Here is a 25,514-nt window from a genome sequence, read left to right as displayed (position 1 = left end):
CAACCCTCTGAGAGAAGAAATTTCTTCTTATCTCAGTTTTAAATGGGCGGCCCCTTATTCTAAGGATGCAACTAGTAGAGTAGAAGGGAGAACCAGTGGATGTGGTGTATTTGGACTTTCAAAAGTTCTTTTGAGAAGGTCCCACACAAGAGATTAGTGTGCAAAATTAAGGCACATGGAATTGGGGGTAATGCATTGACGTGGATAGAGAACTGGTTGGCAGACAGGAAGCAAAGAGTGGGAATAAACGGGTCCTTTTCAGAATGGCAGGCAGTGACTAGAGGGGTACCACAAGGTTCAGTGCTGGGACCCCAGCTATTTACAATATATATTAATGATTTAGACAAAGAAATTGAATGTAATATCTCCAAGTTTGCAGATGACACTAAGCTGGGTGGTGGTGTGAGCTGTTAGGAGGATGCTAAGAGGCTGCAGGGTGACTTGAACAGGTTAGGTGAGTCGGCAAATGCATGGCAGCTGCAGTATAATGTGGATAAATGTGAGGTTATCCACTTAGGTGGCAAAAACAGGAAGGCAGATTATTATCTGAATGGTGACAGATTAGGAAAAGTGGAGGTGCAACAAGACCTGGGTGTCATGGTACATGAGTCATTGAATGTTGGCATGCAGGTACAGCAGGCAGTAAAGAAAGCAAATGGCATGTTGGCCTTCATAGCGAGAGGATTTGAGTATAGGAGCAGGGAGGTTTAATGCAGTTGTACAGAGCCTTGGTGTGACCACACCTTGAGTATTGTCTCTAGTTTTGGTCTCCTAAACCGAGGAAGGACATTCTTGCTGTTGAGGGAAGGTTCACCAGACTGATTCCCGGGATGGCAGGACTGACATATGAAGAAAGACTGGATCGATTACACTTATATTCACTGGCATTTAGAAGAATGAGAGAGGATCTCATAGAAGCATATAAAATTCTGACGGGATTGGACAGGTTAGATGCAGGAAGAATGTTCCCGATGTTGGGGAAGCCAGAACCAGGGGGCACAGTCTAAGGATAAGGGGTAAGCCATATAGGACCGAGATGGGAAACTTTTTCACGCAGAGAATTGTGAACCTATGAAATTCTCCACCACAGAAAGTTGTTGAGGCCAGTTCATTGGATATATTCAAAAAGGAGTTAGATGTGGCCCTTATGGCTAAAGGGACCAGGGGGTATGGAGAGAAGGCAGGAGTGGGGTACCGAAGGTGCATGATCAGCCATGATCATATTGAATCGAAGAGCCGAATGGCCTAGTCCTGCACCTATTTTCTATGTTTCTCTTTCTATGATTATGTCCTCTCGTTCTAGTCTCTCCCATCAGTGGAAACATCCTCTCTGCATCCACCTTGTCAAGCCCCCTCATAATCTTATACGGTTCGATATACGATCACCTCTCATTCTTCTGAACTCCAATGAGTAGCGGCCCAACCTACTCAATCGTTCTTCATAAGTCAACCCCCTCATCCCCGGAATCAAACTTGTGAACCTTCTGTGAACTGCCTCCAAAGCAAGAAACATAGAAACATAAAAAATAGGTGCAAGAGTAGGCCATTCGGCCCTTCAAGCCTGCACCGCCATTCAATGAGTTCATGGCTGAACATGCAACTTCAGTTCCTCATTCCTGCTTTATCACCATACCCTTTGATTCCCCCAGTAGTAAGGACTACATCTAACTGCTTTTTGAATATATTTAGTGAATTAGCCTCAACAACTTTCTGTGGTAGAGAATTCCACAGGTTCACCACTCTCTGGGTGAAGAAGTTTCTCCTCATCTCGGTCCGAGATGGCTTATCCCTTATCCTTAGACTGTGACCCCTGGTTCTGGACTTGCCCAACATTGGGAACATTCTTTCTGCATCTAACCTCTCTAAACCCGTCAGAATTTTAAACATTTCTATGAGATCTCCTCTCATTCTTCTGAACTTCAGTGAATACAAGCCCAGTTGATCCAGTCTTTATTGATATGTCAGTCCCACCATCCCGGGAATCAGTCTGGTGAACATTCGCTGCACTCCCTCAATAGCAAGAATGTCCTTCCTCAAGTTAAGAGACCAAAACTGTACACAATACTCCAGGTGTGGCCTCACCAAGGCCCTGTACAACTGTAGTAACACCTCCCTGCCCCTGTACTCAAATCCCCTCGCTATGAAGGCCAACATGCCATTTGCTTTCTTAACCACCTGCTGTACCTGCATGCCAACCTTCAATGACTGATGTACCATGACACCCAGGTCTCGTTGCACCTCCCATTTTCCGAATCTGTCACGATTCAGATAATAGTCTGTCGCTCTGTTTTACCACCAAAGTGGATTACCTCACATTTATCCACATTATACTTCATCTGCCATGCATTTGCCCACTCACCTAACCTATCCAAGTCACTCTGCAGCCTCATAGCATCCTCCTCGCAGCTCACACAGCCACCCAACATAGTGTCATCCGCAAATATGGAGATACTACATTTAATCCCCTCGTCTAAATCATTAATGTACAATGTAAACAGCTGGGGCCCCAGCACAGAACCTTGCGGCACCCTACTAGTCACTGCCTGCCATTCTGAAAAGTACCCATTTACTCCTACTCTTTGCTTCCTGTCTGCCAACCAGTTCTCAAACCACGTCAGCACACTACCCCAATCCCATGTGCTTTAACTTTGCACATTAATCTCTTGTGTGGGACCTTGTCGAAAGCCTTCTGAAAGTCCAAATACACCACATCAACTGGTTCTCCCTTGTCCACTCTACTGGAAACATCCTCAAAATATTCCAGAAGATTTGTCAAGCATGATTTCCCTTTCACAAATCCATGCTGACTTGGACCTATCATGTCACCTCTTTCCAAAAATGCTGCTATGACATCCTTAATAATTGATTCCATCATTTTACCCACTACCGATGTCAGGCTGACCGGTCTATAATTCCCTGTTTTCTCTCTCCCTCCTTTGTTAAAAAGTGGGGTTACATTGGCTACCCTCCACTCCATAGGAACTAATCCAGAATCTATGGAATGTTGAAAAATGACTGTCAATGCAGCCGCTATATCCAAGGCCACCTCCTTAAGTACTCTGGGATGCAGTCCATCAGGCCCTGGGGACTTATCGGCCTTCAATCCCATCAATTTCCCCAACACAATTTCCCGACTAATAAGGATTTCCCTCAGTTCCTCCTTCTTACTAGATCCTCTGACCCCTTTTATATCCGGAAGGTTGTTTGTGTCCTCCTTAGTGAATACCGAACCAAAGTACTTGTTCAATTGGTCTGCCATTACTTTGTTCCCAGTTATGACTTCCCCTGATTCTGACTGCAGGGGACCTACATTTGTCTTTACTAACCTTTTTTTCTTTCCATATCTATAGAAGCTTTTGCAGTCCGTCTTAATGTTCCCTGCAAGCTTCCTCTCGTACTCTATTTTCCCTGCCCTAATCAAACCCTTTGTCCCCCTCTTCTAAATTTCTCCCAGTCCCTGGGTTCGCTGCTATTTCTGGACAATTTGTATGCCACTTCCTTGGCTTTAATACTATCCCTGATTTCCCTTGATAGCCACAGTTGAGTCACCTTCCCTTTTTTATTTTTACGCCAGACAGGGATGTACAATTGTTGTAGTTCATCCATGCGGTCTCTAAATGTCTGCCATTGCCCATCCACTGTCAACCCCTTAAGTATCATTCGCCAATCTAGCCTCGCCAATTCACGCCTCATACCTTCAAAGTTACCCTTCTTTAAGTTCTGTACCATGGTCTCTGAATTAACTGTGTCATTCTCCATCCTAATGCAGAATTCCACCATATTATGGTCTCTCTTCCCCAAGGGGCCTCGCACAACGAGATTGCTAATTAATCCTCTCTCATTACACAACACCCAGTCTAAGATGGCCTCCCCCCTAGTTGGTTCCTCGACATATTGGTCTAGAAAACCATCCCTTATGCACTCCAGGAAATCCTCCTCCACCGTATTGCTTCCAGTTTGGTTAGCCCAATCTATATGCATATTAAAGTCACCCATGATAACTGCTGCACCTTTAATGCATGCACCCCTAATTTCCTGTTAGATGCCCTCCCCAACATCACTATTACTGTTTGGAGGTCTGTACACAACTCCCACTAACGTTTTTTGCCCTTTGGTGTTCTGTAGCTCTACCCATAGAGATTCCACATCATCCAAGCTAATGTCCTTCCTAACTATTGCATTAATCTTCTTTTAACCAGCAATGCTACCCCACCTCCTTTTCCTTTTATTCTATCCTTCCTGAATGTTGAATACCCCTGGAATTTGAGTTCCCAGCCCTGATCATCCTGGAACCACGTCTCTGTAATCCCAATCACATCATATCTGTTAACATCTATTTGCACAGTTAATTCATCCCCTTTATTACGGATACTCCTTGTATTAAGACACAAAGCCTTCAGGCTTGTTTTTTTAACACCCTTTGTCCTTTTCGAATTGTGATGTAGTGTGGCCCTTTTTGTTTCTTGCCTTTGTTTACTCGGCCTTCCACTATTGCTTTTTACCTTTCAACCATCTGTTTCTGACTCCATATTACTTCACCCTGTCTCGCTGCATAGGTTCCCATCCCCCTGCCATATTAGTTTAAACACTCCCGAACTGCATTAGCAAATGTTATCCCCAGGACATCAGTTCCAGTCCTGCCCAAGTGCAGACCGTCCCTTTTGTGCAGATCCCACTTCCCCCAGAACTGGTTCTAATGTCCCAGGAATTTGAATCGCTCCCTCTTGCACCACTGCTCAAGCCACGTATTTATTCTAACTCTCCTGCTCCCTCTACTCTGAGTCGCACGTGGCACTGATAGCAATCCAGAGATTACTACCTTTGAGGTCCTATTTTTAAATGTAACTCCTAGCTCCCTAAATTCAGCTTGTAGGACCTCTTCCCGCTTCTTACCTATATCGTTGGTACCTACATGTACCACGACAACTGGCTGTTCACCCTCGCTCTCCAGAATGCTCTGCAGCCGCTCTGAGACATCCTTGACCCTTGCACCAGTGAGGCAACATACCATCCTGGAGTCTCAGTTGCGGCCGCAGAAACTCCTATCTATTCCCCTTACAATAGAGTCCCCTATCACTATAGCTCTCCCACTCTTTTTGCTGCCCTTCTGTGCAGCAGAGCCACCCATGGTACCATGAACCTGGCTGCTGATGCCTTCCCCTGGTAAATCATCTCCCCCAACAGTATATCTGTTTTGGAGGGAGATGACCGCAGGGGACTCCTGCACTACCTTCCTGCTCTTGCCTTGTCTCTTGGTCACCCATTCACTATCTGTCCTAACCCTTACCTGCGGTGTGACCAACTCACTAAATGTGCTATCCACAACATTTTCAGCATCGCGCATGCTCCAGAGTGAGTCCATCCGCAGCTCCAGTGCCGCCATGCGATCTGTCAGCAGCTGCAGCTGGACACACTTCCCGCACACAAAGTAGTCAGGGACACTGGAAGTGTCCCCGATTTCCCACACAGCACAGGAGGAACATGACACGGGTCTGAGCTCTCCTGCCATGATTTAACCCTTAAATTAATTTACTTACTAAAATTTACTTAAACACCAAACAGCTACTTAGTAGTTCGCTGCCAATTAAACCAATCTAAAAGTCAGTCTAAAAGTATATCCTTTCGTAAATATGGAAACCAAAATTGCATGCAGTATTCCAGGTGTGACCTCACCAATACCCTGTATAGCTGTAGCAAGACCTCCCTCTTTTATACTCCTTCCTCTTTGCAACAAAGGCCAAGATTCCATTGGCCTTCCTGATCACCTGCTGTACCTGCATACTAAAGTTTTGTGTTTCATGCACAAGTACCCCCAGGTCCCTCTGTACTGCAGCACACGATTTCCCTTTCATAAAACCATGCTGACTCTGCTTGATTGATTTCTGCTTTTCCAAATGTCCTGCTACTGTTTCTTTAATAATGGACTCTAGCATTTTCCCAACAACAGATGTTAGGCTAACTCGTCTATAGTTTCCTGCTTTTTCAGTTTTTCCTTTTGAAATGTCAAATACCCCTGAATATTCAGTTCCCAGCCTTGGTCATGTTGCAAACATGTCTCTGTAATGACGATCAGATCACATCCATTTATATCTATTTGTGCCGTCAACTCATCGATCTTGTTACAAATGCTGTGTGCATTCAATTAATGAGCTTTTAATTTAGTCTGTTAACCAATTTTCCTGCTTTGACCTCTATTTTTCATACAATCTTATGTTTATACATTCTGTCCATTCCTGTCATGCTCTGGTTATCATTTCCCCCAGTGCTACCCTGCTCTATTGCCTTCTCCTTGCTCTTTGACTTTTTAAATTTCCGCTCACCTGAACCCTCCCCCTCGCTATTTAGTTGAAAGCCCTCTCTATAGCATGAGTAATTCAATTCGCTCGGACACAGGTCCCAGCATGGTTCGAGTGAAGCCCGTCCCATCGCTCTCTGTTCTCTCACTGCTCTGTCACAGGGTATTGAGATTATCCACTTTCCACTTTTCACACCTTGGCACTGAAACAAGCAACACACAATTGGTAGGGCCCTCCACTCCGAGCCCAAAATAACACCTCGACCCTGTCAGTAGCCCTCGACTCTGACATCGAACAATGCCCCATACCCCTCTCTTACTCTCCTCACTTCATAACCCTGTACCCCTGTAACTTTCCCGTCAGTGACCCTTTTCTCCATCAGTCCCGCCGAATACCACAGATGTTCCCCCATGTCCCTCAGTGACCATCTACCCTTTTAGTGTCACTCATAATCTCCCTCACTGTGATCCTGTAGGAGAGGACAAAAACCCCCTCATTTTACCCAGAAGGAAAAGGGCTGTGGGATCAGTCTGTGCTGTGAATTGAAACCGATACAGTTTGACTTTGGCAGAGCAGTGATTGGACGGGGGAGGACACCGGAGGGCCAATGGTGGGACAGAGTCAGCCCAAAGCATGGGGCTTTCAAGCCAATGGGAGAGCACTTGCTCGAAAACTGTGGGACTGACTCACAGCCATTATCAGACTATTGTCTTCCCCATGTTTACATTATGGAAGGAAATTATGCAGATCTTCAGAATACTAGGGAACCCAAAACAAACCAAGAACCTACACAATGGCTACAGGAGGCCAACCCAACTAACACCTACTCAAACCTTGAGTAGGTTAGAAAATCTGAATTGGAGGAAAATTATGCAGACCTTAGAAACCAGGGAACCCAAAACAACCCAAGGGCCTACACAATGGCTACAGGAGGCCAACGCAATCAACACCCACTCAAACCTTGAGTAGGTTAACATCAGTGGAAAAAAAACGCAATTATCTAAAACTGCTGCATTTTTCAAAATCACAAAGCCCACCAATGGGAAGAATCGATTTCAGCAGGAAAGGCGGACTGGATAATCTGGCTATAAAAAGGGGTTTCTGACATAGTGTGGGTGGTTCCCTGCCCTCGTCATCCAACAACCACAACCAGCAAGACTCTCGACACTGAAGGAAAACCAGTGTCCGAAGACACCGAAGATAGAAGAAACAAACCACTAGACTGCAGAAGGCACAGTAGTGAGTATAACCTCTGGTCCCCAGAACTCCCAACTCAGTTAGGCCAGGAAAGGTGGGAGGTTGGGCATTGTACTGCTAAACTTGTGTAAAGATTTTCGTTGTGTCCGTTTAGTGGGATTTAGGGGGATTATTTTGTTGGTGTATTGCTGTTTGTTGAGATACACCTTGTCAAATAAATTGGAAGCCTAAAAGTTCCTCTTGGAATCAGCTTGTCTCAGTTCTATTGTATTACATCTCCTGATCGTGAGTCTTATGTCAGAACAGTGTAAGGGAAGCTAGGAGCGCCTCGAAAACGCTCAACTGTGTGTCACAGGCTAGGGAAGAAGGGGTTAGGAGTGTTTGACACTCACAGGCCAGGCATAAGCTGTGAGGGCAGAAGCCCAGAGAGAGAAACCCAAGGCACAACAACACTCCCTGAGAAAACCCCTTACACTGTCCTCTCCGATACCCTCTCCCACACCCTCTTCCAAACTTTCTCCTACTCTCTCTCCCACACTCTCCCCCACACCCTCTCTAATACACTCCCACACTCTCTCCCATACCCTGTCCCAGTCTCTCCCACACACTCTCTCAAACCCTCTCGCCCACTCTCTCTCTCCCACTCTGCCACACTCTTTCTCTCCCACTCCCTCTCTCCCACACCCTGTCTCCCACTCTCCCTCTCCCACTTTCTTTCTCACTCTCTCTCCCACACTCTCTCCCATACTCCCACCCATACTCTCTCCCACACCCTCTCTCCCACTTTCTTTCCTACTCTCCCACTCTCTCTAACACTCCCTCTCCCACACTCCCTCTCCCACTCTCTCTAACACTCCCTCTCCCACACTCCCTCTCCCACACTCCCTCTCCCACTCTCTCTAACACTCCCTCTCCAATACTCCCTCTCCCACACTCCCTCTCCCACACTCCCTCTCCCACTCTCTCTAATAATCCCTCTCCCACACTCCCTCTCCCACACTCCCTCTCCCACACTCCCTCTCCCACTCTCTCTAACACTCCCTCTCCCACACTCCCTCTCCCACACTCCCTCTCCCACTCTCTCTAACACTCTCTCTCCCACACTCCCTCTCCCACTCTTTCTAACACTCCCTCTCCCACACTCCCTCTCCCACACTCCCTCTCTCACTCTCTCTAACACTCCCTCTCCCACACTCCCTCTCCCACACTCCCTCTCCTACTCTCTCTAACACTCTCTCTCCCACACTCCCTCTCCCACTTTCTCTAACACTCCCTCTCCCACACTCCCTCTCCCACTCTCTCTAACACTCCCTCTCCAACACTCCCTCTCCCACACTCCCTCTCCCACACTCCCTCTCCCAGTCTCTCTAACACTCTCTCTCCCACACTCCCTCTCCCACACTCCCTCTCCCACACTCTCACTGTGATATTTCTCCCATGCTAAGATATACTGTATTGAAGCATTGTACCTTGCATTCTGTAACAATGATTTCACTGATGCTGCCCAGTACTGTCACAAAGTCAAATATGTTCCAGGAGTCTCGAAAGTAATTCTGTGAGGAGGGAATGAACATAAGATGTCAGAATAGCAAGCAGAAACACATTCTCCGACAGTCTCCTTGATAAAGATCCCCGTCAGGCAGTAACTGCTGACTCACATTCGCTTCACAGACACTCAGTTTGAGATGAAGCTCATCGGGATGGACCTCACGACTGGGTACAATTGTCGGACCTCACTCAACCCATCGGCTTTCCCACTGTCACAACCCCATAACCCTCTCGCCCACCCCATCACGTCACTATCTCTGTACTCATAGTAAAGCTCCCTCTACATTGTCCCATCAAACACTCCCAGTGCAGGTACAGCACAGGATAGATACAGAGTCAAGCTCCCTCTACATTGTCCCATCAAACACTCCCAGTGCAGGTACAGCACAGGATAGATACAGAGTAAAGCTCCCTCTACACTGTCCCATCAAACACTCCCAGTGCAGGTACAGCACAGGATAGATACAGAGTAAAGCTCCCTCTACATTGTCCCATCAAACACTCCCAGTGCAGGTACAGCACAGGATAGATACAGAGTAAAGCTCCCTCTATACTGTCCCATCAAACACTCCCAGTGCAGGTACAGCACAGGTTAGATACAGAGTAAAGCTCCCTCTACACTGTCCCATCAAACACTCCCAGGGCAGGTACAGCACAGGTTAGATACAGAGTAAAGCTCCCTCTACTCTGTCCCATCAAACACTCCCAGGGCAGGTACAGCATGGGTTAGATACAGAGTCAAGCTCCCTCTACACTGTCCCATCAAACACTCCCAGTGCAGGTACAGCACGGGTTGGATACAAAGTAAAGCTCCCTCTACACAGTCCCATCAAACACTCCCAGGGCAGGTACAGCATGGGTTGGATACAGAGTAAAGCTCCCTCTACACAGTCCCATCAAACAATCCCAGTGTAGGTCCAGCACGGGTTAGATATCGAGTAAAGCTCCCTCTACACTGTCCCATCTAACACTCACAGGGCAGGTACAGCATGTGGTTAGATACAGAGTAAAGCTCCCTCTGCATCCCAGGGCAGCTACAGCACGGATTGGATACAGAGTAAAGCTTCCTCTACACTGTCCCATCAAACACTCCCAGGGCAGGTACAGCACGGGTTAGGTACAGTGTAAAGCTCCCTCTACACAGTCCTATCAAACACTCCCAGGGCAGGTACAGCACGGATTAGATACAGAGTAAAACTCCCTCTACACTGTACCATCAAACCGAGACACTGGATGGGAAGGTCCTTGTATCCACCATTTCTCATTCGCAAAGATTGAATCAAACGCTTTCCTCATAACGTTGTTGTTTTTTGCTCACCAGGAATCCGAAGGCAATGATTTTGAGGATGCACTCGAGTGTGAATGCGATGGTGAAGGCGAGGTTCATCAGTTTTAGGCTATTCATGAAGCTTTGGGAGGCAGAATAATGCTGCAATACAATACACACGGACACAGTCAGGGCAGAAACAATCTAACAAGGAAACGTGCACCAGTGACTCCCGACCTCAAAATTCATAAATACCTAGCCCGAATCTTAACGTAACCCTCCAGTCAACACCGAGTGAAACTGGGCGGCACATCGATGGGAATTTAAAACACACGCGCGCCCTGATCCTGCTGGTTAGTTCACATCCGGCGAGTGACTGGGGAGAGAAGGTGGAGGCATCCGGCAAATGTCGGACATTTATACAGTGTCAATATTGGTGGAGAATCATTACTCGGTTAAATAACCAGTCCCACCCAGTGTGAGTGACAGCCAGAGTGAGTGATACACTTAGAGAGTGACACCCAGTGTCAGTGACACCCGGAGTCTGTGACACCCAGAGTGAGTGACACCCAGAGTGAGTGACACCCAGAGTTTGTGACACCCAGGCTGAGTGACACCCAGAGTGAGTGACACCCAAAGTGAGTGACTACAGTGTCAGAGACACCCAGAATCAGCGACACCCAGAGTGAGTGACACCCAGGCTGAGTGACACCCAGAGTGAGTGACACCCAGAGTCTGTGACAACTAGACTGAGTGACACCCAAAGTGAGTGACACCCAGAGAGAGTGACACCCAGAGTGAGTGACACCCAGAGTGAGTGATACACAGAGAGAGTGACATCCAGAATGAGTGACACCCAGAGTGAACCAGTGACACCCAGAGTCAGTGACACCCAGAGTGAGTGACACCCAGAGAGAGTGACACCCAGAGTGAGCCAGTGACACCCAGAGTGAGTGACACCCAGAGACAGTGACACCCAGAATGAGTGACACCCAGAATGAGTGACACCCAGGGTGAGCCAGTGATACCCAGAGTGAGTGACACCCAGAATGAGTGGCACCCAGAATGAGCCAGTGACACCCAGAGTGAGTGACACCCAGTGTCAGGGAGACCCAGAGTGGGTGACACCCAGAGTGAGCCAGTGACACCCAGAGTGAGTGACACCCAAAGTGAGTGACACCCAGAGATATTCAGTGACAGCCAGTGTGACTCAGCCACACCCAGTTATTAATCAGTGATAACCAGGTTATCCAATTTTAACCAGGGCTACCAAATGTGACCCAGTGCTAACTAGCATTAACCTGTTTTCACCATTATTATCCAGTGTTACCCAGTGATAGTTACTCAAATGGACATAGGAACAGGAGGAGGCTTTTCAGACACTCGAGCCAGATTCGCCTGTAATCAGATCATAGCTGCTCTGTATCTCAATTCAGTTTGTCCACCTTTTCTTCATATCTCTTGATACGGAAGGAATATACTTGCATTAGAGGCAGTTCAGAGAAGGTTCACTAGGTTGATTCCTGAGATGAAGGGGTTGTCTTATGAAGAAAGGTTGAGCAGGTTGGGCCTTTACACATTGGAGTTTAGAAGACTGAGATGAGATCATATTGAAATGTATTAGATACTGAAGGGGCTTGATAGGATAGATGCAGAGAGGATGTTTCCCCTCATGGGAGAATCTAGAACTAGGGGTCATAGTTTCAGAATAAGGGGTTGCCCATTTAAAACGGAAATGAGGAGGAATTTCTTCTCTCAGAGGGTTGTGGATCTATGGAATTCTCTGCCCCAGAGAGCTGTGGAGGCTGGGTCATTGAATATATTCAAGGCTGAGATAGACAGATTTTTGAAAGATAAGGGAATCAAGGGTTATGGGGAGCGGGCAGGGAAGTGGAGCTGAGCCCATGATCAGATCAGCCATGATCTTATTAAATGGCGGAGCAGGCTCGAGGGGCCAAATGGCCGACTCCTGCTCCTATTTCTTATATTCTTATGTTCTGATGTTGATATCCTTACCCAACAAAAATCCAGTGATAAGTAGCATTGTTGTTCAGGGCCACCTAGTGATACTCCAGATTGCCCAATGGTAGCTAACATTGCCCAGTATTAGCCAGCATAGGGACAGAGATAGCCAATGTTCCCCAGATCCATCATCATCATAGGCAGTCCCTCGGAATCGAGGAAGACTTGCTTCCACTCTGAAAATGAGTCCTCAGATGGCTGAACATTCCAATACGAGAGCCACAGTCCCTGTCACACGTGGGTCAGACAGTCGTTGAAGGAAGGGGTGGGTGGAACTGGTTTGCCGCACGCTCCTTCCGCTGCCTGCGTTTGGTTTTTGCATGCTCTCGGTGATGAGACTCGAGGTGCTCAGCGCCCTCCCGGATGCACTTCCTCCACTTATGGTGGTCTTTGGCTAGGGACTTCCAGGTGTCGGTGGGGATGTTGCACTTCATCAGGGAGGCTTTGAGGGTATCCTTGTCACGTTTCCTCTGCCCACCTTTGGCTCATTAGCCGTGAAGGAGTTCCGAGTAGAGCGCATGCTTTGGGAGTCTCGTGTCTAGCATGCGAACAATGTGGCCTGCCCAGCGGAGCTGATCAAGTGTTGTCAGTGCTTCGATGCTCTGGATGTTGGCCTGGTCGAGGACGTTAACGTTGGTGCGTCTGTCCTCCCAGGGGAGTGTTCCCCAGATAGCTAGTGTTACTCAGGGTTACCATGGGTAGCCCAGTGTTACTCAGTATGACCTAGTATTATGGGGTGTTAACCAGTGTTATGCAGCGAAACCAAGCTCTGATATTCAGGAACATACCTTCATCATGAGGACCACGGTGTTGAGTGCTATCATGGTGAGGATGGTGTACTCGAAGGAGGGTGACACCACAAAATGCCAGACTCGGTACTGGAATGTCTGTCGGTTCTGTGGCATGTACCTTGTCAAGGGTTTGGCACTGATGGCAAAATCTATACAGGCTCTCTGGGGGGTAAAAGATGGACAGGGTCAGTACAGGACTAGACTTATCTACAGGGGCAGAGCCCTTGAAATGTTCTTTTCACATGCTGCACAAACTGCACAAGCTTCCCTCCTCCAGCATAAATCCTTCTGCTGGATATCGTTCTGGGTGAGAATCAGCTATTGGGTTTGCCCACTCTCGACCTTAGAGTGGGTGGGAATCCATCACTGACACACTGTCGGACTTAACCCCAGGTGAGCGGGGAGGCCACAGTGCTTGAGGTGGTCAGAACAGATCAATACATTTGGCAATGTTGGTTGGGAGTTAAAGAGAGAGCTGGAGAGGGAGCTGAGGAATCGTAGAAATTTATGGCACAGAAGGAGGCCATTCAGCCCATCGTCTCTGTACCGGCAAAAAAAGAGCTATCGCATCGAATCCCGCTTTCCAGCTCTTGGTTTGTCGCGCTGTAGGTTACGGCATTTCAAATACACATCCAAGTAAAAGGGAGTGAGATGGAGGGTGAGGGCAAGAGAAAGGAGTTGGGTGTTAGAGAGAGAGAGCTGGAGAGGAGGCTGAGGATTGAGATGGAGGGTGAGGGTGAGAGAAGGGAGTTGGGTGTAAGAGAGAGATAGAGAGAGAGAGAGCTGGAGAGGAGGCTGAGGAGTGAGATGGAGGGTGAGGGAGAGATAAGGGAGTTGTGAGTTAAAGGGACTGCTGATGAAGGTTGAAATTATCAATTGGAACAGAGGCCACATAATTCAGTGAGAAGTTTGCGGGTGTGAAGGACAGGCGGGAGTGGTGACAGAAGTTGGGTGTTTGGAGGAGTGGAAAGTTCTCAAAGGGGCAAGGGGTTGGGTAGAGCTGCGATCTGGGAATCATAGACAATGATGATGAGGACATGCAGTGGGAAATGGAGTCTGGATCTGAGTGGAAATGTACGAGGTCACAGTCAATCTAGGCAGGGTATGATGGACTGATGCGGGAAAGTATTGGGAATGGGAACGGTGTGGGTTTGAAGGTAACAATCGAGGAATCCGAAGGCCCACCCTTGCTATCTCCAGAGAATATGCACACTGGAAGGAACTGGCCACCAGGAGGCAGCAAGGGCCAGCTGCAAATACTAAACAGCAATGGCAGGCATTTCATCGGCTGCTTCAATTATCTGTCACTTTAATATGACAGAGACAAGGCAAAGTGTGAAAGAAGTGAGTGTGAATTATGAAGAGAAATAATTCACTGTGAGTGAGAAATAATTCACTGTGAGTGTGAATTATGGAGAGTGAGTGTGAATTATGGAGAGTGAGTGTGAATTATGGAGAGTGAGTGTGAATTATGGAGAGTGAGAGTGAATTATGGAGAGTGAGAGCGAATTATGGAGAGAGAGAGCGAATAATGGAGAAGAGTGTGAATTATGGATAGTGAGTGTGAATTATGGAGAGTGAGTGTGAATTATGGAATGTGACCGTGAATTATGGAGAGTGAGTGTGAATTATGGAGAGAGTGAGTGAATTATGGAGAGTGAGTGTGAATTATGGAGAGTGAGTGTGAATTATGGAGAGTGAGAGTGAATTATGGAGAGAGTGAGTGAATAATGGAGAGAGAGTGTGAATTATGGAGAGTGAGTGTGAATTATGGATAGTGAGTGTGAATTATGGAAAGTGAGTGTGAATGATGGAGAGCGAGTGTGAATTCGGGAAAGTGAGTGTGAATTATGGAGAGTGAGTGTGAATTATGGAATGTGAGAGTGAATTATGAAATGTGGGAGTGAATTATGGAGAGTGAGAATGAATTATGGAATGTGAGTGTGAATTATGGAGAGTGAGTGTGATTTATGGAGAGTGAGAGTGAATTATGGAGAGTGAGTGTGAATTATGGAGAGTGAGTGTGACTTATAGAGAATTAGTGTGAATTATGGAGAGTGAGTTTGAATTATGGAGAGTGAGTGTGAATTATGGAATGTGACAGTGAATTATGGAGAGTGAGAGTGAATCATTGACAGTGAGTGTGAATTATGGAATGTGAGTGTGAATTATATAAAGTGAGTGTGAATTTTGGAGAGTGAGTGTGAATTATGGAGAGTGAGTGTGCATTATGGAGAGTGAGGGTGAATTATGGAATGTGAGTGTGAATTATGGAATGTGAATGTGAATTATGGAGAGTGAGTGTGAATGATGGAGAGCGAGTGTGAATTCGGGAAAGTGAGTGTGAATTATGGAGAGCGAGTGTGAATTATGGAATGTGAGAGTGAATTATGAAATGTGAGAGTGAATTATGGAGAGTGAGAGTGAATTATGGAATGTGAGTGTGATTTATGGAGTGTGAGAGTGAATTATGGAGAGTGAGTGTGAATTATGGAGAGTGAGTGTGAATTATAGAGAATTAGTGTGAATTATGGAGAGTGATTTTGAATTATGGAGAGTGAGTATGAATTATGGAATGTGAGAGTGAATTATGGAGAGTGAGAGTGAATCATTGAGAGTGAGTGTGAATTATGGAATGTGAGTGTGAATTATATAAAGTGAGTGTGAATTGTGGAGAGTAAGTGTAAATTATGGAGAGTTAATGTGAATTATGGAGAGTGAGAGTGAATCATTGAGAGTGAGTGTTAATTATTGAGAGTAAGTGTGAATTATGGAATGTGAGTGTGAATTATGGAGAGTGAGTGTGAATTGTGGAGAGCGAGTGTGAATTGTGGAGAGCGAGTGTGAATTGAGGAGAGTGAGTGCGAATTATGCACAGTGAGTGTGAATTATGGAGGGTGAGTGTCAATTATGGAGAGTGAGGGTGATTTATGGAATGCAAGTGTGAATTATGGAGAGTGAGTGTGAATTATGTAGAGTGAGTGTGAATGATGGAGAGCGAATGTGAATTCGGGAAAGTGACTGTTAATTATGGAGTAGCGAGTGTGAATTATGGAATGTGAGAGTTAATTATGGAGAGTGAGAGTGAATTATGGAATGTAAGTGTGAATTATGGAGAGTGAGAGTGAATTATGGAGAGTGAGAGTGAATTATGGAATGTGAGTGTGAATTATGGAGAGTGAGTGTGATTTATGGAGAGTGAGTGTGAATTATAGAGAATTAGTGTGAATTATGGAGAGTGAGTTTGAATTATGGAGAGTGAGTGTGAATTATGGAATGTGAGAGTGAATTATGGAGAGTGAGAGTGAATTATGGACAGTGAGTGTGAATGATAGAGATCGAGTGTGAATTCGGGAAAGTGAGTGTGAATTATGAAATGTGAGAGTGAATTAGGGAGAGTGAGAGTGAATTATGGAATGTGAGTGTGAATTATGGAGAGTGAGTGTGATTTATGGAGAGTGAGAGTGAATTATGGAGAGTGAGTGTGAATTATGGAGGGTGAGTGTGAATTATAGAGAAATAGTGTGAATTATGGAGAGTGAGTTTGAATTATGGAGAGAGAGTGTGAATTATGGAATGTGAGAATGAATTATGGAGAGTGAGTGAATCATTGAGAGTGAGTGTGAATTATGGAATGTGAGTGTGAATTATGTAAAGTGAGTGCGAATTGTGGAGAGTGAGTGTGAATTATGGAGAGTGAATATGAATTATGGAATGTGACTGTGAATTATGGAGAGTGAGAGTGAATCATTGAGAGTGAGTGTTAATTATTGAGAGTGAGTGTGAATTATGGAATGTGAGTGTGAATTATGAAGAGTGAGTGTGAATTGTGGTGAGCGAGTGTGAATTGAGGAGAGCGAGTGTGAATTATGCACACTGAGTGTGAATTTGGAGATGAGTGTGAATTATGGAGAGTGAGGGTGAATTATGGAGAGTGAGTGTGAATTATGGAGAGTGAGTGTGAATTATGGCGAGTGAGTGTGAATGATGGAGAGCGAGTGTGAATTGTAGAGAATTAGTGTGAATTATGGGGAGTGAGAGTGAATTATGGGGAGTGAGTGTGAATTATGGAAAGTGAGTGTGAATTATGGAGGGTGAGTGTGAATTATGGAGAGTGAGGGTGAATTATGGAATGCGAGTGTGAATTATGGATAGTGTGTGTCTATTATGGAGAGTGAGTGTGAATGATCGAGAGCGAATATGAATTCGGGAAAGTGAAAGTTAATTATGGAGTAGCGAGTGTGAATTATGGAGAGTGAGTGTGAATTATGGAATGTGAGAGTGAACTATGGAGAGTGAGAGTGAATCATTGAGAGTGAGTGTGAATTATGGAATGTGAGTGTGAATTATGTAAAGTGAGTGTGAATTGTGGAGAGTGAGTGTGAATTATGGAGAGTGAATGTGAATTATGGAATGTGACTGTGAATTATGGAGAGTGAGAGTGAATCATTGAGAGTGTGTTTTAATTATTGAGAGTGAGTGTGAATTATGGAATGTGAGCGTGAATTATGGAGAGTGAGTGTGAATTCTGGAAAGCGAGTGTGAATTGAGGAGAGTGAGTGTGAATTATGCACAGTGAGTGTGAATTAGGAGGGTGAGTGTGAATTATGGAGAGTGAGGATGACTTATGGAATGTGAGTGTGAATTATGGAGAGTGAGTGTGAATTATTGTGAGTGAGTGTGAATTATGGAGAGTGAGAGTGAATTATCGAATGTGAGTGTGAATTATGGAGAGTGAGCGTGATTTATGGAGAATGATGGAGAGTGAGAGTGAATTATGGAATGTGAGTGTGAATTATGGAGAGTGAGTGTGATTTATGGAGAATGAGTGTGAATTGTAGAGAATTAGTGTGAATTATGGAGAGTGAGAGTGAATTATGGGGAGTTAGTGTGAATTATGGAAAGTGAGTGTGAATTATGGAGAGTGAGTCTGAATGATGGAGAGCGCGCAAATTATGCAGAGTGAGAGTGAATTATGGAGAGTGAGAGTGAATTATGGAGAGTGAAAGTGAATTGTGGAGAAAGTGTGAATTATGGAATGAGTGTGAATTATGAAGAGTGAGTATGAATTAGAGAGAGTGCATGTGAATTATTGAGAGTGGGAATTATGGAATGTGAGAGTGAATTATGGAATGTGAGAGTGAATTATGGAGAGTGGGTGTGAATTATGGAGAGTGAGAGTGAATTATGGAGAGTGAAAGTGAATTATGCAGAGTGAGCGTGAAATATGGATTGTGAGTGTGAATTATGGAATGTGAGTGTGAATTATGTAGGGTGATTGTGAATTATGGAGAGTGCGTGAAAATTATGGAGAATGATTGTGAATTATGGAATGTGAGTGTGAATTATGGAGAGTGAGAGTGAATTATGGAGAGCGAGTGTGAATTATGAATTGTGAATGTGAATTATGGATTGTGAATGGGGATTATGGAATGTGAGTGGGAATTATGCCGGGTGTTTGCAAATTATGGAGAGTGCGTGAAAATTATGGAGAGTGAGTGTGAATTTTGGAATGTGAGTGTGAATTGTAGAGAGTGAGCATGAATTATGGAGTGTGTGAATTATAGAGAATGAGTGTGAATTATGGAGAGTGAGTGTGAATTATGGAGAGTGTGTGTGAATTATGGAATGTGAGTGTGAATTATAGAGAGTGAACGTGAATATTGGAGAGTGTGTATGAATTATAGAGAGTGAGAGTGAATTATGGAGAGTGAGAGAGAATTATGGGGAGTGAGAGATAATTATCGAGAGAGTGTGAATTATGGAATGAGTGTGAATTACAGAGAGTGCGTTTGAATTATGGAGAACGAGAGTGAATTATCGAGAGTGAGTGTGAATTACGGAGAGTGATTGTAAATTATGAAATGTGAGAATGAATTATAGAGAGTGAGAGTGAATTATGCTGAGTGAATTTGAATTATGGAGAGAGAGAGTGAATTATGGAGATTGATCGTGAATTATGGAGAGTAAGTGTGAATTATGGAGAGTGAGAGTGAATTATGCGGAGTGAGTGTGAATTATGGAATGTGAGTGCGAATTATGGAGAGTGAGAGTGAATTATGGGGAGTGAGAGTGAATTATGGAATGTGAGTGTGAATTATGGAGAGTGAGTGTGAATTATGGAGAGTGAGAATGAATTATGGAGAGTGACTGTGAATTATGGAGCGTGAGAGGGAATTATGCGGAGTGAGTGTGAATTATTGAATGTGAGTGTGAATTATGGAGAGTGAGAGTGAATTATGGAGAGTGTGAGTGAATTATGGGGAGTGAGAGTGAATTATGGAGAGTGAGAAAGAATTATGGGGAGTGAGAGTGTATTATGGGGAGTGAGTGTGAATTACAGAGAGTGCTTGTGAATTATGGAGAACGAGAGTGAATTATCGAGAGTGAGTGTGAATTACGGAGAGTGATTGTAAATTATGAAATGTGAGAGTGAATTATAGAGAGTGAGAGTGAATTATGCTGAGTGAATGTGAATTATGGAGAGTGAGAGTGAATTATGCGGAGTGAGTGTGAATTATGGAATGTGAGTGCGAATTATGGAGAGTGAGATTGAATTATGGGGAGTGAGAGTGAATTATGGAATGTGAGTGTGAATTATGAAGAGTGAGTGTGAATTATGGAGAATGAGAGTGAATTATGGAGAGTGACTGTGAATTATGGAGCGTGAGAGTGAATGATGCGGAGTTGACTGTTAATTTTGGAATGTGAGTATGAATTATGGAGAGTGATAGTGAATTATGCAGAGTGTGAGTGAATTATGGGGAGTGAGAGTGAATTATGGAGAGTGAGTGTGAATTATGGAGGGTGAGTGTGAATTATGGAGAGTGAGAGAGAATTATGGGGAGTGAGAGTGTATTATGGGGAGTGAGTGTGAATTATGGAGAGTGAGTGTGAATTACGGAATGTGAGTGTGATTTATAGATAGTGAGTGTGAATTATGGAGACTGAGTTTGAATTATGGAATGTGAGAGTAAATTATAGAGAGAGACAGTGAATTATGCTGAGTGAGAGTGAATTATGCGTAGTGAGTGTGAATTATCGAATGTGAGTGTGAATTATGGAGAGTGAGAGTAAATTATGTGGAGTGAGAGTGAATTATGGAATGTGTGTGTGAATTATGGAGAGTGAAGTAAATTATGGAGAATAACTGTGAATTATGGAGAGTGAGAGTAAATTATGGGGAGTAAGTGTGAATTATGGAATGTGAGTGTGAATTATGGAGAGTGAGCATGAATTATGGAGTGTGTGAGTGAATTATGGGGAGTAAGAGTGAATTATGGGGAGCGAGTGTACATTATGGAATGTGAGTGTGAATTATAGAGACTGAGTGTGAATTATAGTGAATGTGAGGCAATTATGGAGAGTGAGTGTGAATTATGGCATGTGAGTGTGAATTATGGAGAGTGAGAATGAATTATGGAATATGAGTGTGAATTATAGAGAGTGAGTGTGAATTATCGAGAGTGATTGTGAATTATTGAGAGTGAGTGTGAATTATGGAGAGTGAGTGAGAATTATGGAGAGTGAGTGTAAATTATGGAATGTGAGAGTGGATTATGGAGAGTGAGAGTAAATTATGCTGAGTGAGTGTGAATTATGCGGAGTGAGTGTGAATTATGGAATGTGAGTGTGAATTGTGGGAGTGAGAGTGAATTATGCGGAGTGAGTGTGAATTCTGGAATGTGAGTGTGAATTATGGAGTGTGAGAGCGAATTATGGGGAGTGAGTGTGAATTATGGAGACTGAGAGTGAATTATGGAGAGTGAGAATGAATTATGCAGAGTGAGTGTTAATTATGGTGAGTGAGAGTGAATTATTCGGAGTGAGTGTGAATTATGGAATGTGATTGTGAATTATGTAGAGTGAGTCTGAATGATGGAGAGCGCGCGAATTATGGAGTGTGAGAGTGAATTATGGAGAGTGAGAGTGAATTATGGAGAGTGAAAGTGAATTATGGAGAATGTGTGAATTATTGAATGAGTGTGAATTATGAAGAATGAGTATGAATTAGAGAGAGTGCATGTGAATTATTGAGAGTGTGAATTATGGAATGTGAGAGTGAATTATGGAGAGTGGGTGTGAATTATGGAGAGTGAGAGTGAATTATGGAATATGAATGTGAATTATAGAGAGTGAGTGTGAATTATGGAGAGTGATTGTGAATTATTGAGAGTGAGTGCGAATTATGGAGAGTGAGTGTGAATTATGGAGAGTGAGTGTGAATTATGGAGAGTGAGTGAGAATTATGGAATGTGAGTGTGAATTATGGAGAGTGAGAGTGAATTATGGAGAGTGTGTGTGAATTATGGAATGTGAGTGTGAATTATGGAGTGTGAGAGCGAATTATGGGGAGTGAGTGTGAACTATGGAGACTGAGAGTGAATTATGGAGAGTGAGAATGAATTATGCAGAGTGAGTGTTAATTATGGTGAGTGAGAGTGAATTATTCGGAGTGAGTGTGAATTATGGAATGTGATTGTGAATTATGTAGAGTGAGTCTGAATGATGGAGAGCGCGCGAATTATGGAGTGTGAGAGTGAATTATGGAGAGTGAGAGTGAATTATGGAGAGTGAAAGTGAATTATGGAGAATGTGTGAATTATTGAATGAGTGTGAATTATGAAGAATGAGTATGAATTAGAGAGAGTGCATGTGAATTATTGAGAGTGTGAATTATGGAATGTGAGAGTGAATTATGGAGAGTGGGTGTGAATTATGGAGAGTGAGAGTGAATTATGGAATATGAATGTGAATTATAGAGAGTGAGTGTGAATTATGGAGAGTGATTGTGAATTATTGAGAGTGAGTGCGAATTATGGAGAGTGAGTGTGAATTATGGAGAGTGAGTGTGAATTATGGAATGTGAGAGTGGACTATGGAGATTGAGAGTGAATTATGCTGAGTGAGTGTGAATTATGGAGAGTGGAGAGTGAGAGTGAATTATGCGGAGTGAGTGTGAATTATGGAATGTGAGTGTGAATTGTGGGAGTGAGAGTGAATTATGCGGAGTGACTGTGAATTCTGGAATGTGAGTGTGAATTATGGAGTGTGAGAGCGAATTATGGGGAGTGAGTGTGGATTATGGAGACTGAGAGTGAATTATGGAGAGTGAGAATGAATTATGCAGAGTGAGTGTGAATTATGGAATGTGATTGTGAATTATGTAGAGTGAGTATGAATGATGGAGAGTGAGTGAGAATTATGGAATGTGAGTGTGAATTATGGAGAGTGAGAGTGAATTATGGAGAGTGTGTGTGAATTATGGAATGTGAGTGTGAATTATGGAGAGTGAGTGTGAATTGTGGAGAGTGAGTGAGAATTATGGAATGTGAGTGTGAATTATGGAGAGTGAGAGTGAATTATGGAGAATACGGGCGAATTATGGAGAGTGAGTGTGAATTATGGAGAGTGAGAGTGAATTATGGAATGTGAGTGTGAATTATAGATAGTGAGTGTGAATTATGGAGAATGAGAGTGAATTATAGAGAGTGACTGTGAATTATGGAGAGTGAGAGTGAATCATTGAGAGTGAGTGTTAATTATGGAATGTGAGTGTGAATTATATAAAGTGAGTGTGAATTATGGAATGTGAGTGTAAATTGTGGAGAGCGAGTGTGAATTGAGGAGCGTGAGTGTGACTTATGCACAGTGAGTGTGAATTATGGAGGGTGAGTGTGAATTATGGAGAGTGAGGGTGAATTATGGAATGCGAGTGTGAATTATGGAGAGTGTTTGTGAATTATGCGGAGTGAGTGTGAATTATGGAATCTGAGTGCGAATTATGGAGTGTGAGAGCGAATTATGGGGAGTGAGTGTGGATTATGGAGACTGAGTGTGAATTATGGAGAGTGAGAATGAATTATGCAGAGTGAGTGTGAATTATGGAATGTGAGTGTGAATTATAGATAGTGAGTGTGAATTATAGATAGTGAGTGTGAATTATGGAGAATGAGAGTGAATTATAGAGAGTGAGTGTGAATTATGGAGAGCGAATGTGAATTATGGAATGTGAGAGTGAATTGTAGAGAGCAAGAGTGAATTATGGAGAGTGAGAGTGATTTATGGAGGGAGTGTGAATTATGGAATGTGAGTGTGAATTATGGAGAGTGAGAGTGAATTGTGCGAGTGAGAGTGAATTATGCGGAGTGAGTGTGAATTATGGAGAGTGAGAGAGAATTATGGGGAGTGAGAGAGAATTATCAAGAGAATGTGAATTATGGAATGAGTGTGAATAACAGAGTGCGTGTGAATTATGGAGAACGAGAGTGAATTATAGAGAGTGAGTGTGAATGACGGAGAGTGAGTGTGAATTACGGAGAGTAATTGTAAATTATGAAATGTGAGAGTGAATTATAGAGAGTGAGAGTGAATTATGCTGAGTGAATATAAATTATGGAGAGTGAGAGTGAATTATGGAGATTGATAGTGAATTATGGAGAGTGACTGTGAATTATGGAGAGTGAGAGTGAATTATGCTGAGTGAATATAAATTATGGAGAGTGAGAGTGAATTATGGAGATTGATAGTGAATTATGGAGAGTGACTGTGAATTATGGAGAGTGAGAGTGAATTATGCGGAGTGAGTGTGAATTATGGAATGTGAGTGCGAATTATGGAGAGTGATAGTGAATTATGGGGAGTGAGAGTGAATTATGGAATGTGAGTGTGAATTATGGAGAATGAGAATGAATTATGGAGAGTGAGAGTGAATTATGGAGAGTGACTGTGAATTATGGAGAGTGAGAGTGAATTATGCGGAGTGAGTGTGAATTATGGAATGTGAGTATGAATTATAGATAGTGAGTGTGAATTATGGAGAGTGAGTTTGAATTATGGCATGTCAGAGTAAATTATAGAGAGTGACAGTGAATTATGCTGAGTGATAGTGAATTATGCGTAGTGAGTGTGAATTATCGAATGTGAGTGTGAATTATGGAATGTGAGTGTGAATTATGGAGAGTGAGAGTGAAATATCTAGAATGACTGTGAATTATGGAGAGTGAGAGTGAATTATGCGGAGTGAGTGTGAATTATGGAGACTGAGTGTGAATTATGGAGAATGAGAGTGAATTATGGAGAGTGAGTGTGAATTATGGCAAGTGAGTGTGAATTATGGAGAGTGAGAGAGAATTATGGAGAGTGGGTGTGAATTATGGAGAGTGAGAGTGAATTATGGAATATGAGTGTGAATTAAAAAGAGTGAGTGTGAATTATGGAGAGTGATTGTGAATTATTGAGAGTGAGTGCGAATAATGGAGAGTGAGTGTGAATTATGGAGAGTGAGTGTGAATTATGGAATGTGAGAGTGGATTATGGAGAGTGAGAGTTAATTATGCTGAGTGAGTGTGAATTATGGAGAGTGAGATTGAATTATCGAGAGTGAGAGTGAATTATGCGGAATGAGTGTGAATTATGGAATGTGAGTGTGAATTGTGGAGAGTGAGAGTGAATTATAGGGAGTGAGATTGAATTATGTAATGTGAGTGTGAATTATGGAGAGTGAGAGTGAATTATGGGGAGTGAGAGTAAATTATCGAATGTGAGTGTGAATTATGGAATGTGAGTGTGAATTATGGAGAGTGAGAGTGAATTATCTAGAATGACTGTGAATTATGGAGAGTGAGAGTGAATTATGCGGAGTGAGTGTGAATTATGGAGACTGAGTGTGAATTATGGAGAATGAGAGTGAATTATGGAGAGTGAGTGTGAATTATGGCAAGTGAGTGTGAATTATGGAGAGTGAGAGAGAATTATGGAGAGTGGGTGTGAATTATGGAGAGTGAGAGTGAATTATGGAATATGAGTGTGAATTAAAAAGAGTGAGTGTGAATTATGGAGAGTGATTGTGAATTATTGAGAGTGAGTGCGAATAATGGAGAGTGAGTTTGAATTATGGAGAGTGAGTGTGAATTATGGAATGTGAGAGTGGATTATGGAGAGTGAGAGTTAATTATGCTGAGTGAGTGTGAATTATGGAGAGTGAGATTGAATTATCGAGAGTGAGAGTGAATTATGCGGAATGAGTGTGAATTATGGAATGTGAGTGTGAATTGTGGAGAGTGAGAGTGAATTATAGGGAGTGAGATTGAATTATGTAATGTGAGTGTGAATTATGGAGAGTGAGAGTGAATTATGGGGAGTGAGAGTAAATTATCGAGAGTGAGTGTGAATTATGGAATGTGAGTGTGAATTATAGAGAGTGAGTGTGAATTATGGAATATGAGTGTGAATTATGGAGAGTGAGTGTGAATGATGGAGAGTATGAGTGAATTATGGAATGTGAGTGTGAATTATGGAGAATGAGTGTGATTTATGGAGCGTGAGAGTGAATTATGGAGAGTGAGTGTGAATTCTGGAGAGTGAGTGTGAATTATAGAGAATTAGTGTGAA

General features: G+C 43.6%; 1 protein-coding gene across 1 annotated transcript in view; it reads right to left on the bottom strand.

Annotated features, from left to right (window-relative positions):
- Window positions 1-25,514, bottom strand: part of LOC139268197 (probable voltage-dependent R-type calcium channel subunit alpha-1E) — a 952,421-nt gene that overhangs the window by 668,905 nt on the left and 258,002 nt on the right. The window contains exons 4-6 of the mRNA XM_070886246.1: window positions 13,119-13,283; window positions 10,360-10,470; window positions 8,963-9,046 (exon numbers count right to left, since the gene is read on the bottom strand). Of these exons, the coding sequence (XP_070742347.1) occupies window positions 8,963-9,046; window positions 10,360-10,470; window positions 13,119-13,283 (360 nt within the window). The remainder of the gene's footprint in view (window positions 1-8,962; window positions 9,047-10,359; window positions 10,471-13,118; window positions 13,284-25,514) is intronic.

Source organism: Pristiophorus japonicus, chromosome 8, assembly GCF_044704955.1.
Source record: "Pristiophorus japonicus isolate sPriJap1 chromosome 8, sPriJap1.hap1, whole genome shotgun sequence".
NCBI lineage: Eukaryota > Metazoa > Chordata > Chondrichthyes > Pristiophoridae > Pristiophorus > Pristiophorus japonicus.
The sequence above is the reverse complement of the archived record's forward strand: the minus strand, read 5'-3'. Positions and strand labels throughout refer to the sequence as shown.